Genomic DNA, 15730 nt, shown 5'->3' with positions numbered 1-15730 from the left:
TTTATCAGTTTTAGTGAAAATCGTGAAGAAAGGCATACCATACAGAATATGAGGTAGCACGACAGCGCTATAAAGAGTGGGGAGGGAAAATCGGTTGAAACGAAGTTTCTTGGACACAGTTGAAGCACATAAGAGGCAGATATTTGGCGAGAAATGTGAGCGATCAGGAAACTGTGACTGTGGCGAATAGAGGTGCTGATCGGGGGAACTTGGCATGAGATACGGTAACCGGCCTTAATAAAGGAGGTATCGAGGGATATAGCCTGTGAGGAGGGATCGTCGTAGCAATTAAAAAGAACAAATTCTAATTTTCTTAATTGAATTCTAAGCCGGGATTACGGTATTCATCAAATAAGAGAGAAAAAAAAAAAATTGAGATATGCTGAGAAGTCCGGCTTAGGTTGAGCAAATCATCAGCATATGAGACAAATGATATGTTGATCCCGCGAAAGGTACAAGGTGAAGGACATCATTTCCTAAACGCCTTAAACATATTTGTCAAACAGGATAGGAACATTGACAGGCCCCTGGTAAGCTCTCTTACGAGAATAAATATGTTGATTTTAGTTGGCAGGAAGACTGTTGCTGGCATGAGACATCTTGATACGAAAATTGGAACTGGAATTTATAATCCTTAATGGGACAATAAGTGCAGGATTGACTCCCCTTTTTAAACTTGCAGCAACATAGTTGCATGAGTAAATGAATCGAAAGCGCACTTCGCGTCATGTCTAGCCAGGACTAAATGAGAGCCAGAAGCATTGTCAGGAATCAATGTATTTGCAGCTGGTGACAAAGCGTCTATGTACCTCATATCATGCAATGATAATCCTACCGATGAAACTGCTGCAGTGACTCTTAGTATCGCAGCTCATACCTCTTGGGAAAAATACTAACTTTTCGTATTTTTGAAGATAGCACATTGTAACCACTATATTGATGGTCTCAGCCATGTTGACTTACGGCCTAATTTTCACCATTGTCGCACCATTTTTGGGAATGTTTATCCTCGGTTTCGGGTTTTGTGCAAGTTTTGTAACGCTAAGAAGGTTTTATAGGCAAATCAAAGATTAATTAGTTTTGCAGCTTTAAATCAAACAGTTCGAGGTAACGAACTGTAAGTAAGGAACGACCCGGCTCAATAGTAACCGAAACTCTATAAAACGGAATTTTGATACCAATATATACATCAAAAGAATGAGACTTTTATGCTGATTCAAATATATAAGTTCCATCAAGATTAGTCTTACCTATTAAAATTAACGCGCCTGAGAAAATTTGTGTTGTTTTCGAAAAAAGGTCAAACACTCCCTAAAAGTCGTAGAACCTTAATGAAAATCCCACCATCAGATTCGGCGTATATACGTAATAAAACATACAATTCAATTTCAATTCAATTCAATTTATTCGAATAAAAACATAACACAAACATTAATAACAATAAAGATCCTAGAAGATAACTTGTTAAGGACCAAGAGAAAAAAAAATTAAAGTAACACTGAAAGAGAAAAAAAAATAGAAGAATAAAACATGGCTAATTAGAGCAAATTTGTTAAAAATGGAAATATTAAATTATACCATCAAGTTTTGTTACATTTTTATACAACTTGCAGAAACTTGTGGCTAGTTCAACACTGGAGGGAATTTTGTTCTATTGAATAATAGATTTGTAAATGGGAGATTGCTGGGCAGCACTAGAAACGCATTTAGGAATTTTAAAGGCTCTATTGGATGAACGGAGACAATGGGCTTCCGAATTATTAATATTATAATAGGTTAGGAGTTGAGGTGGAAGATTATTGTGGAAAGCAGAGTAAGCAAGCGATAAATTTAGTTTTTGTATGATTTGATCAAGTGGAGCTATGCCAAAATCTGAATACAAATCACGAGTTGGATATAGACGGGGAAGCCGAAAAACTGCTTTAATGGCGCGGTTTTGGGCAAATTTGAGTTTTTTCATGAAGGACCGTTTTGTATTTCCCCAAACTGATCCGCAATAAGAAAGGTAAGGAAAAATAAAGGAATAATAGAGGGTAACTAGGATGTCAAGAGGAAGAAAATAATTCACACGGTTAATCATAGCTACTTGTCTCAAAATTATTGCTGTGATGTAAGAAATATGATTAGAGAATGACAAGCATGAGTCAATAAATACACCAAGAAATTTGGCAACCTCCACTTGTGGGAGGATGTCGGAGGAGTACCTGAGACCAAGAGCAGGTTGAATAACGTCTTTGTTGTAGGGGGTTCTGAATAACACTATTTGACTTTTTTTGCTATTAATGGTCATGTTATTCGTAAGGCACCACACCTGGACTCTGTTCAGAAGGACTTGGGCAGAGGTTATTGCCAATGGTAGATTGGTGCCAGTGATGAAGAAGTTGCTGTCATCAGCAAATAATACAGGATACACTGAAGGGCCCAGGTCTATAACAAGATCATTGATATACAGGAGAAATAAAATAGGGCCTAGAACGGAGCCTTGCGGGACACCCCTCCAAACAGGTAAGGGCTGAGAGGATACTCCACCCTGGCTCACACTCTGTACCCTTCCAGATAGATAAGAATCAAACCAAGAGAGGGTAACACCACGAATACCGTAGCTATTTAATTTACTTATTAAAATACTATGATCGACCATGTCAAAGGCCTTAGAAAAATCCAAAAATAAGCCCAATACAGTTTTTTTAAGGTCGAGTTGTGAGCGTATGAACTGTGTGGCGTCAATTAGAGCATGAGAAGTTGAGAATTTCGGCCTAAAGCCATATTGGTGAGGAGAAATCAAGGATACGGACTGCTGACTGTCAAACAGAAAGGGAGACAGACGTCTGAAGATGATTCTCTCGAGCACTTTGGATATAACAGGAAGAATTGAGATTGGACGATAATTACCTATCTCAGTTGGATCGCCCTTTTTAAGAACTGGAATAACAATGGCTGACTTTAGTAAATCAGGGAAAACTCCGTGCGTTAAAGATAGGTTGGCAATATGCTTGATGGGCTCGTAAACAAAAGGAGATATGGTCTTCAGGAGCTTATTACTTAATCCAAGACAGTCAGGAGTAAAACTATTAGGGAGAGAAACGATGATTTGAAGTACCTCATTGCTATCAGTTGGGCAAAAAAACATGGATCTAAAATTGAAGCAAAGGAATACAGCCTGTGAGGAGGAGTGGGAGTCAGTATGAGGAACATTCAAAAAATAATTATTAAATGCATCAGGTGCATGTAAAGGGTCAATTAATCTACCATTTGTGTCTTTAAGGCGAATAGGTATAGACTTTGATTTTCTATTTTTTGAAAGTATATCATTAATGGTGGACCATATCTTTTTCAGATTTCCTTTGCAATTGAGAATTTTTGTATAATAATAATTTTTCTTCGCTTCACGGATGAGTTTAGTGTATAAGTTTTTATAATGTTTATAATTAGATAGGTCAATATCACTACTGGTCTTACAGGCTAACTTATATAATTTGTTTTTACGATATGAGGAGACAATGAGGCTATGTGACATCCAGGGGCAAATAGGGATATTTTTCCGGTTAGGTTTACGAATAGGAAAAGTTGAATGGATAATCTCACTTAGCCTTTGCGCAAAACCATTTGTGGCAGAATTTACCTCGTGACAATTTAAGACATCGGACCAGTCAGTGGTTCTTAGGCAATCGATGAAATGGTTTATATTTGCAGAACTGTAGTTTCGAGTAGGTGTTGGGATATTAATTCTAGACCGTAGAGGTAGTGGTTGCGAAGGTAGAGACAAGTAAATAGGAAAATGGTCTGACAGATCCGAAAATACTATATTTGAGGACAGGTATAGGACAGGTATTTGAGGATACGAATATAGAAGTTCGTTACGTAAGTTAATTAGTAAGTTACGTATGTTTATTACTAATAAAAATTTCGTAAATAAAATTAAACAACTTTCGAGAAAGCCATTTAACCAAAAAAAGTAAAATTAACGTGCAAATCTCGTTTTAATTATTCATATACGGTGATCCAAAATCAAAACCTGCATTAATTCAAAAACGTTCAGACATTAAATAAAAAGGATAAGTTTTTTTTTAAGTGGAAGTAAGGAGCGGCATTAAAACTTAAAACAAACAGAAATTATTCAGTATTTGAAAGGGACTGTCCCCTCCTCAACGCCTCGCTCTGTACGCTAAAGCTTTTTATTGTTTTAGTAAATAAAGTTGTGAGACAGAGTCAAACTATAGCGTAAAGAGCGAGGCGTTGAGGAGGGGACAGCCCCGTTCAAATACGTAATAATTTCTGTTCTTTTTAAGTTTTACTGTCGCTCCTTACTTTCCATAAAAAAAAAACTTTTTTTTTTTTTTTTTTCAAATGAAAAGCAGAATCTTTTGATCTATATAATGCAATCAAAATTCGTCCTTTTATCTTTTCTGTTGAGAAGGGCTTTGCTTGCATTTCGTTACCACGAATAGTATTATCCTGAGCTCTCTTAAATGTTTGGCGTTACTATATCCTCAATCCTAGCTGTTTATATTCAAGTTTAACTTTTGCGCAACAAATTATTGCCAGCAATGCTTCGAGAATCAAAATCATCACTGAAGAGGACACTCCTTTAAATACCCTTGGAGCGGGGCTTAAGGGTCGAAAATGAATTTCATGGCTAGGTCTACAGGAATCATAAATTAGCTCATTTTTCCTCTTAGTTACTGTGGCTTGGACTAAGCTCGTTTTTTTTTTTTTTTTTTTTTTTTTTTTTTTTTTTTTTTTTTTTTTTTTTTAGATCTCCTGTTCGATTTCAGTTTCAGCGAGGGATATACTTACTTTTCTACTCAGAAATTGACGGTAAAGGGGTTCAGGGGGTCACTGGCTCATTTGTACCTCCACCGTTCAGATTATTTGCATGATTCCATTTTTAACTGTGGGCCACATGTCTCCATTTCTGCTAAAATATGTCTTTGAAGAATAGGCCAATTACATAATATGTTTTAAATCTATTTTCTTAAAATAAAGATTAAAACCCCTTGTAAAATTACTATCTCAAGATGTTAATTCGATGCGATTAGGTTGCCCAGGGCCCCAGAGGGTAAATATAGGAAGATGGTTTATATGTGAGACCTATTGTAAACCCTCTTATCACATTGCTTTGGAGCACTCATTCTTGAAGCACTGAGAGAGAAAAACAAAACAACTTTAGATCAAAAAAGGGAGAGGGGTGGCAGCCCCTGACATATATATGATAACATCTCCTCTTTTTTAAGTTTAAGTGTTTCTTAGTTAAGTTATGACGTCAGAAAAAAAACAAGTAAAAAAGAAGTTTATGGAAATTAATGACGGAAAAAACAAAGCTTAAATTATTTCTCGATTGGAGATCCGTGGGTAAACTAAAAATAAAAAAAAAATTACGAAAAGACCCATATCGTGGTGATATTTTTTCTTTAGCTTCTATTTTATCATTCAATCATATATTTATTGAGTAGCATTTCTTATTTTATTTCTTAATATTAACACTGATCCTTACTTAGATAGACTTAGCATACTAGTCTTTATTGTGTTCTATCATGGTACTGTAATCGATTCTATTTGCTCACATCGACCGTTGGGGAAAAGAAAAAATTTAAGAAGTTTGCGTGTCTTCAAAGATATTTAGAATTGATACTCATGCCAAGTCGTGTTGGTTATTGTAACTTCCTTTTCCTTTATAGGAAGTTTGAAGTTCAGAAAATCTGCGCCAACAATGATGACGAATCAGTTATTGTGTATTTCTTTGAAGTGGCTAGTGCGAAAGGAGATAACGAAAAAGTGAGTATTTCTAATAGTTATTTTTTTCTAAAATAAAAACAAGTTAATTGCCACTTGTAACTGCAAACAGAGAGGGGGATATTTTCATTTTGTTGGATGTTGTTTTTGAGGGGGGAGTGCTAAAATGCGGCATTGAAATAGGCCTAGTTGCCCTCCAGTCACTTTTGAATCTTAAAAAGGGCATTGAATCTTCAATGTTCAATCGAATGAGCCCCCCTCTGAAGTTTTTACAACTCCTTCCATCCGAAGGGCCTTGGAAAAAAAAAATAATACGTAGTACCCACTTCGCTGTTTAGCGTTGCCTATTATGCACTCATATCTGGTCAAAACATATTCGCGAAAGTCTTTCTTTCGAGCTATGTCTTTTATTTTTCATAACATCAATAAAAAAAGAAAAAAATCACCACCGTAAGTAAGATTACTGCAAACAAAAGACAAACGAGTATGAATTGACAGTTTAAATATATATTCTGATATTCATTCCTAACGAATTTTGTTTTCAGCAAACCGCATATTATGTTCTGGTCTTTAGAGAGCACAAGGTGCATTAGTCCTACTCTTCTTGTTGGTAGTTTCTGCTCATTTTGAGGTTGGCCTGGTTACTTATAATTTCTATTCTATTTATAACCTCACGGTGCCAGTGTACGGGTACAGCGCTACCAGTGCCGCTACTGATGGTATTAGTGTGTGGTATCGGGGTTGAGCGGTCCCACGGGTTCTTCCTACACTGATATTATAACCAGTGTGGGTACGAAAAGTGTACTACCTGCGGGGGGGGAGTAAATGTCACACTATTTGGCCCAAGGTGCCACAACCTCTGTCACCGTTAATAATATATCCTTGGAGGGGGACGGGTCCTCTGGTGGACATTGCAATGACGATAATTATCAATACCCTCTTGCTGACCCAACCAGGTTTTGGAGAACATAGCCTGTATCCGTCGTAGAAAATAACTCACTTCATTACCAATGTCAACTCCAATATTAACTAGCTGAATTCTAAACGGGAACTAACTTAAAAAGTGTATATAAATAAAAGAGGTATGGTTACCTCTTTCACCATCACGTGACGCAGTGGGCCAAAAACATTAATGGGGACTAAAAATTGAACTTGCTTTATGCATAAATTATTGTTCAATGAGATTTAGGTGTAATAAAATTATGTACTGATATTCATTCCTGAAAGTCTTAATAATTTAAATTAATTCAAGTTAAAAAAAAGAAAACGTTTAAAATGAATTTTGCTCTCAGCAACCCGCATATTATGCTCTGGTCTTTAAAAGGGATAGGCTGTGTTATTCCTACTCTTCTTTGTGGTAGTTTCTCCTCGTTTCGAGTTTATCTTGGTTATTTATTGTAAGTTATATTGTATTTGTAACCTCACGGTGCCAGTGTACGTGTCACAGCGCCACAAGTGCCACTACTGATGGTACTACGGTATGGTATGGTAGTTGAGTGGTCACATGGGTTCTACGAGTTCTTCCTGTACTGATATTGTAACAAATTTGGGTACAACAAGTGTACACTATCTGGCCCAAGGTGCCACGACCTATATCACCACTGGTAAATATATTCTTGGAGGGGGACGGGCCCTCCGGTGAATAATAAAATTACAATAACTCTCAATATTCTCTTTCTAACCAATAGAAAATAACTCGCTTTTATTAGCAATGTCAACTCCAATATTATCTAGCTGAAATCTAAACGGGGAACTAACTTAAAAGTATATATACAGAAAATAGGTAGGGCTGTCTCAAAGATTTTCAAAGTTAGAGAATATTTGTAATATAATTGGTTTTCAGTAAAGCGCCAGTGACGCAGTAGGTTTTACACTTTAACAGCGAGAGAAAGAACTCTTTTTTGTAGAGATTTTTGTTCGTTGTAAGCTTGATTTGCATATCCAATTTAAGTTTCCCTCATTTTAAGATTTATTTGTTCATTTATATTAGTACCTATTGTACGTTTGTTTGCTATTATTGTTTCTTTAATTTCTGTTTGTTTTGTGTTTCATTTATAGTTAAATAGAAAAATATTTTTGTTCGTTTTAAGCTTGATTTGCATATTCAAATTAAGCTTTACTCGTTTTAAGATTTATCTATTCATTTATATTAGTACCTGCTGTATGTTTATTTGCTATGATTGTTTATTTAATTTCCGTTCGTTTTGGGTTTCATTTATTTTTTTGTAGTAATTTCTGGTCCTTTTGAGTTGGAGCTATTGTAGGTTTCTATTTATTATGATGTTAAGTTTTATTTGGCCTTTGTTTTTCTTTGAAAAAATTCTTTTTCGGAAAGTTTATTTTATTATTTTTATTAGTACCAAAATATGGTAAGCTTTAACAAGCTTGTTGCACTAAACAATTATTAAAAAGTCTATGACAATGTTGCCAACATAACATAAACATACAGTAAACATACACACTGAAAACATAATAACTGAAACATACAGTAGCATACCAAACTAACTGAAACATATCTAATAATAATTGAAACATAATCAATAAGAGAAAAGGGTCTTTTATCTGATAATACAGGGGCATAGGCCACATCATATTCTTTTGGGTTTCATTTGTTTATTGGTTGTGATTTATAGTAGATTTAAGCTTGAAAATTATTTGGCTTTATTTATACTCATCTTTGGTTTAATGTAGTTCTTTACTTTTCTCTGAAAAACTTCTTTTGTGGAAGAAGTTGTTTTAAATTAATTTTGTTCGTTTTAAATTAACATAGAATTTCATTGGTTAAGGAAGGAATATTTTAAATCTTTTCGGTTTCTGTACAAGAATCCAGATTTTGGCTTACTATTTATATGTTGGGCAGAAGTTTTAATAATAATACTTTCTTAATAATAGTTGTACTGTATTGCTATGAATTGATGAGCACGGTGAAAAATATTCAAATATAGAGATTGAAAATCTGCATAAACTTCGGGGTTCTGTAGGTCTGAGAGAACTCTAACCCCCATTATGTTACAACCTTGAGTATACACAAATATTAATCAAATATCCTCGACCGCATACCCTGAAAGTTTCAAATTAATTCCCTAAACCTTGTCTGAGATGTTGTAGATACACCTTTTTGACACCCTTGGGCACACCTAGTGCATTCTGAATTAGTTCATTTTCCCACGTAGGATACCCTGGAAGTTTATACTTAATACCCTCAGTGTTTGCTCAGATACCGCATATCTACCCTTTGAACGGAACTGCATGAACCTAGTATCTTTTGATTTAGTTTAACTCCCCAAAACATTCCCCGAAGGTCCAACGTAATACCCTGATTCTTTCCCGGGATATTGAACAGACACACTTTTGACAATCTGGATAGACCTAGTTTATTTTGATTTAGTTTTACATCCCCTTCGTCACATCCTTAAATGTTCAACTTGATACTGTTAAGCAGTTTCTAAGATATTGCTGATACGCCATTTTATGAGTTGTGATTTAGTTCAACTTCCCTTCAAAATTCACTGAAATTTTCATTTTAATACCCTTAGCCTTAGTAGCAGTTGGAATAAAAGTAGTAGTTGTAATAGTAGCAGTAGTATTAGTATTAGCAATAGCGTGCACATTTATTGCCTTTTGGCCTCTTGGCTCTTTATTATTCCCTGATAGTTCTAACTTGATATCCTAACCCATTCCTGATGCACGCCCTTTTGACAACCTACATGCACATAGTGTGTTCTGATATAGTTGAACACTCCACTCGACATTCCCTGAAAGCTTCACCTGAGTTTCCTTAGTCTTTTTGGATACCTAGGGTCAAATATGCCCTCTTTCTCGATAACAAAGAATATATTAAAACAATAGGCGAATTGCATAACTTACTGGCCTTACCCCAAGGGCTGTGCTGGGAGTGGGTTGTTATCCCCATCCCCACAACTTACCACAAAGGGCATAGTTATTAGATCTTTCAAATATGCTGAACAATATGGCTATCTCAAAAGTTTAATCAGATATCCTCTGCAAAAAAGGGGCTTGGGGGGAGGGGGATCGCTGCCCTGTAATTACTTTTGACTCTTAGAAAGGGAAGTAGAACTTTCAATTTTCAGTTGAACGAGCCCCCTTTCTAATTTATTTTGAACAACTCCTTCCATACGAAGTGCCTTGGTGAAAACAGAAAAAAAGTAATACATATAGCCCACTTTGCTCTTTACTGAGGCAGTGCTTGCAGCGCTGCCTATGATACTATGATTACGCTGCCTATGATATTTACTTAACGCTTCGTGTTTTTATGTCTATATATTTTTGTTTAAATACAAAATTTACTATTGATCTATCACAGGTGCATCAAAAGACCATTCATGTTGCGGGTATTAATTGTTCTACAGATGTGGATGCATTGTCAGACGAAATAATTAGCAAATGTTCAGTCTTAAGTCTACAGCATAAGGAAGATGTTATCGAATGCCTACGGCAGTTACAGATAACAAATAGGAAATACACTGAAAGTAATATTTCCTCTGTTTGAATTTGCTTTTATTTGTTTTATTGTCTGTTTATTGCTCCCATCCATGTGCACTGATGAAGGGGATTTTTGTATTTTAAAAAGTTGGTTTTATACTTTCCATGATTCTTGTACATTTAATAGATTTTCATAGAATTTCAAAGGGACTAGGAAAATGTTAAGTTTTTCTTTAAAATTTATAAAAATTTTCGTACTCCTTAGGGGAAGGAATGCCCATGTGTAACTTGGTATTGCCAACACACTAAACGGGTGACTAAACAGAGAAATTTTCTTTTGCTCTAGAACTGAATCATCTCTGAATTCACAGATTTTGTCCATTATTAAGTATTTTTTTTTTTTCTTTTTTTTTTTTTTTAATGAAATAAACTTTTTTTTACTTTGGCCTTGCAAAGCTGGCTTTCTTTATTTATTTATTTTAACTTAAAAACGGTTAAATTGTTTTTTAAGGTTTCATAATTATTTTCATTTTGAATTTTATAATTTTAATTAGAAGAATGTAGTTTTGTCTTCTAGATGAATTTAGAAAACAACGGTAATGTTGTGCTAGAGTTTAGGCTGCTTTTAGTGAAACATTAATGGAAGGGATTTTTTTTTTCATGAAGAACTTGTTAATCTAGTGGCTTTGACATGTTATTACTATGTCATCTCAAGTGAAATAATTTTCTTTTTTTAAAGCTTATTTTTGCATTTGCACAAAGACTTTGTTTTCTTGTCTATTTCATTGATTTAGGTTATCATAATTATTTATGCAAGACACTTGGCTGGAAATAAAGGGCTGTACCCCCTCCGATCTTTCGGTCCCCCTTTTCCCTTTCTTACCCTTGTAAATCATTCGAAATTAATTGAAACAAATGAAACAGTGAGCAAGAGGCATTATCTTTTTTTAATTTCGATTTTATCATAATGTAAATTTGATTTTCCCGTAAGCCACCTCTCTGTTTCCAACATTGTACTATCATTTCATCAGAGACAATACTCTTGCGTTGCTAATATTAAACAGCCATTTGCCATAAATGTATTATTTTTTTTTCTGGGTTCTTTGTTTGGAAGAGATGGCTGTAGAAACTTGGGAGAGGCTTATTCAATTACTTGGGAGGAGGCTTCTTCTATTAGAAGTTTTAGAATTTTCTAGTGCACTTTTTACGAGTTGAATGAGATTGAAGCGCATCCAACCTCTCCCGTGCTCTTTGTTGCTACCCAACCTCTCCCCTCCCCCCAAGACATCCAGTCAAAATTTTGAAATATCCGTTTTTTCCAAAGTAGTTAAAAGATCCAGTAGTGTACTTCCGGGGATGACATGACCCCCACAGCCCCCTGAGGGAAGGACTGTAAGTAATGTGAACTCCCAATTAGATACAAGTAGCTCTTTCAGCGGAAAAAGGGTACCATATTCTATCTTGGGTATGGATTAGCTCGATACTTTTAGAGATAGTTCTCTGGTCTATTTGGAGAGGAGGCAGGATGTTAGAAAGCACAGAATCTACCTAACGATTTTGAAACTTTTTGATAGAAGTCCTCGTAACAAGAGAATTTCAATATACCAAATGAAAGTGTTTGGGGGCACGCTGCTCCCGAGAATGAGGCCCAAAAAAAGTCATTGAAGTTTTTATCGTTCGACCTGAAATGTCGATTCGATGTCCCTTCGGTTGGGGTGGGGTGGAATTAGAATCATGATTCCCTGGGCTAAGAAGACCCTAATACACCAAACAAATTTAGTTTTGTGTCATCAGCCCTTCAAAAACGGGACCGTAAAATTAGCCAAATTTTTTGCTTTCCAATGCGCTTGAAACTTGTGACCTACGTCCTTGTGTCATGGGACTCCAATGCACAAGAAGAAACGAAAAGTAAGAGCCGAGAAGAAGCCAAAATTGCTTTTTCACTTAGGGCCCATATCCTCCAAAGATGGGGTCCGAAAATCGTCAACGAAATTTGTTTGTCTGATTAGCTTATAACTTTAAAAGAATCGTCGCCTGGGCTAGGCAAATCAACGGGGCCAGACATTTAGTTTTAAGGAAGAAGAGTGATAGGGGAATGAGTGTTTTTGGTCCTAAAATGGACCAAAAAACTTGTTGTTCATGATCAGCTTAAAAGTTACAGCTTGTAAGTTCCTGAGCGGAGATGAAACTAACGTAAAAGAACTTGGGGGCACGCCCCCTTCCCCCCAAGAATAGGGTCCAAAAACGGCCAGAAATTTTCTTTCTGATTTTCTCAAATCTTTTATGCTCAAGTCCTTGGATCAAGCGGACTCCAAAGTACCAGAAGAGAATGAAGTGGGAGAAACATATTGACAAAAAGAGAAAAACGAATACTGTATTCCCAGAAAAGGGGTCATAATACTTTTTTCTCTGAGTGACTTGAGACTTGCACCCATATGTTCCTGGGCTAAGGAACGTTCATGAACAAAATGTAATTTGGGCTGGAAAAATAGGTTAACAGCAAGTTTTTTTTTTCAATTGACTTGGCACTTATATCTGAAAATCCTTGAATCAAGAGACAAAATCGCGGACAAAATCGGAAAAATATTGGTTTACTTGAAACTGGAGACCAATATACTTTTTGCTTTCTGAAGCGTCATTTCAACATTTGGGTCTACTTGGTCCAGGAGCGTACGAGTGTAAGTTTCAAGTTGTTTCTTTTCAAGAAAGCCAATGTTTTTCTTCCCATTTTTTTTCTTGTATGGTGGTCCTTGTTTTCCTTAAGCACGAAGATTTAAGTTTTGATCTGATAAGGACATTTCGGATCCTTTTAGGACGATGACTCCAAACAGTTTTACATTATGTTCCTCTTCTTGGACTTAAGGCTGTAAATTTCTAACTTACCACGGACATTAAGGTTTTTGGAACAATTTTTCACCCTTCTAACACCCTTCCCCTACAAGAAAAATTATCCAAACTGGCAACTTTCTTGAATCTCTCTTGTGTCTGCTCAAACACAAGGGCCTTTCAATTTGAATGAAAAGTTTTTTTTTTTTTAAACTTTAACTCTTTAGCTTAAAGGGTAAGGTCTGAGGAAGGGGCAGCCCTTTCCATATACGGAATAATATCTGTTTATTTTAGTTTTGATGTTGCTCCTTACATTCAGTTGAATGGGCTTTTCTTTTCATTTATTTCCACATTAAAAAGCCATTGTTAAATGCCAAACATATGTCTTTTTCAGCTTCCTTATTCCCATTGTTTCGAGTAGCAGTAATTGCAGTAGATTGGAAATGTGAGCGAGTTTTGTAGCATGCAATAACCTGCCATCTTTGTAATGCTTGAACTGAAAATTTCCAGACTCTTAAAAAAACTTCACCCAATTATTTTCAAATATAAAATATTATGAACTTAGTTTTGGCAGGTTTCAATGTTCAAAACCATTATATTTAAAATGTGTGTGATTATTATCCCTCAAAGGGGCAAGAACAGGGCTGTTTTTCCCACATTAGGCTGTCATGAGACTATAAGAAGGGACACAAAATCTTTGAAGATTTTCTAGGGATGGTCAAAGTATTATTGATGATGCGATTTTGTAGCAGGAGGAACATTTTACCTAAAGTCACAGAAAAGGTCACACTGGATTTTTTCACGAGTGAGCAAACGAAATCTCAAGAAATGAGAAATGTATCTCGTAAGAAAGTGACAATGAGATTTTGTACCCAAATATTTTGACCATATCACCAAATGCTCTTCTCAGTGATCAAAAAGAAGAGAAAACTGAGTAAATTAATTAAAAACGTATTTCAATTAAAAAAGGTGGAAGATTAGAAAAAACAAAACGATATTACAATATCCTTAGCATCACTTTATAGATTATTAGCCAAGATATGTAAGTTATAAAGTGATGTTGAGGGTCTTAAATTTTTTTTGTCTAGTATTTTTTATTTATTAGGTGTTTTTATGGATTACCTAGTGTTCTTGCTATGGACTACATATTGGCTATATAACCAAAGTATTACTATATCGAAGTCGGTTCTCCCAAGGGTATCCTCGTTTCTTAGTGTTTTCTTTGTTCACTCAAGATACTTTTACTTCAGGCAATATCAAATAGGACTGGACCAAATTGTTAGATTCCTTCCTGCTTTATGGACCATGGACTCTTTGTGGGATCTCTGGCTGTGTGTGTTATTGAGTCGTTTTTCTTTTAAATAAAAATATCTAAAAATATTAATATCTATTCAATTCTACTGATTACTGGCTAAAGGTGCTATAATTTCTTGCTAAGAGTAGTGTATCTTCGAATTGGAACTATTCCTGCATAGGAAAATTTCAGGACAACTGAAATAGGAAAATTGCAGGACAACTGCAATAGGAAAATGGCAGGACAATTGCAATAGGAAAATTTCAGTTTTCACTTTGACTCTAAAATAATATATTTTCAAGGTGCATCACGAAGTGGTTCACGCATGAGTTTTTCTGCATTCAGCTCCAAGGGAGAAATGAATAAATCATTAAGATCCACTTCAAGCTCTAAAGAAACTGAATTTTCAATTGACCAACTTGACTTATATATTGAAATGCTTTACGAAACAGGAGATGGCGTTGCCAAAGGAGTTGCTGCTGTTGTTAGCTTAGCCATGATTGAAGACAACCTTGATGTTCTGGTGAAAAATGGTATGATCGGTTATGTATATTGTATTAGTTTGAAGTAATAGCAATAATTGTTTACAGTACATTAAATATTAGCCAAGAGCCTGCTTGTCAGAGGAAAGCATAAAAAGGAAAAACCGTGGCGTACACTCTTTTGAGAACCAAAGAAAAAATATTTTGATCCCTTCTCCCAACACACTAAAGTCTCCTTATTCCTTCCCTCTTTAACTAGTTCCCCCACCCGTGAGACAAAATAGATTAGACTTACCATAACTACATATAGAACTTGTCTCCATTTTAGTGACAACTGGTTCAGGTTCAGGTTTTTTTATTTACAATCTAAATACAACTACAATATGGGTATGCCCGGCTGAGGGTCTAGCTCGTATTACCAGGCAACCGATAAAAATAAAAAAAAATATAATATATAACTGCATTTGTACATAATCACACTCTTTTGTAAATAGATAAAAAAGAAAGAAAACGTATGACTTACCAAGCATCACCCCAAGCCAGCAGCCAAGTGGAGAACAAACTTAAACAAAACACCAAAAATATTGAAGTGAAGCCGTTGGGAAACCATACCAATAGAATGTGCCAGCGGGAAGACCATAACTGAATTAAAAAAAAAAAAAAAAAAAAAAAAAAAAAAAAAAAAAAAAGGTGACCAAAGGGTTAGTAAAAGAGTTTTTAAATGACCCGCAGTGTACCAACAGAAAGACCAATATTAAGACCCAACCCATGCACATTCCAAAGTTTGGTTATGCAGTGCCTGAGTGAGAACCTTGATATCTCAATGCATGCTTGGGGTTCAACATACTTAGAAGATCCCCTCATTCCATAACGGTGCTCACATTGGTTAAATAGATCCATGGCATTGAAATTTTTCGGTAGAATTTTAGCAAAATACTTAACACAAAACATC

General features: G+C 35.5%; 1 protein-coding gene across 2 annotated transcripts in view; it reads left to right on the top strand.

Moving 5' to 3' along the window:
* The window catches only part of Kap3 (kinesin associated protein 3), a 288557-nt gene that overhangs the window by 62310 nt on the left and 210517 nt on the right, over positions 1-15730 (top strand). For both annotated transcript variants that reach the window (XM_089102282.1, XM_089102281.1), the window contains exons 2-4: positions 5679-5775; positions 10058-10223; positions 14599-14829. In XM_089102282.1, coding sequence (XP_088958408.1) covers positions 5679-5775; positions 10058-10223; positions 14599-14829 — 494 coding nt within the window. The remainder of the gene's footprint in view (positions 1-5678; positions 5776-10057; positions 10224-14598; positions 14830-15730) is intronic.

The sequence above is a fragment of the Artemia sp. Qi Xiang Cuo genome, chromosome 16, assembly GCF_049724085.1.
Source record: "Artemia sp. Qi Xiang Cuo chromosome 16, ASM4972408v1, whole genome shotgun sequence".
Classification (NCBI taxonomy): domain Eukaryota; kingdom Metazoa; phylum Arthropoda; class Branchiopoda; order Anostraca; family Artemiidae; genus Artemia; species Artemia sp. Qi Xiang Cuo.
This window is presented reverse-complemented; position numbering and strand designations above follow the sequence as displayed.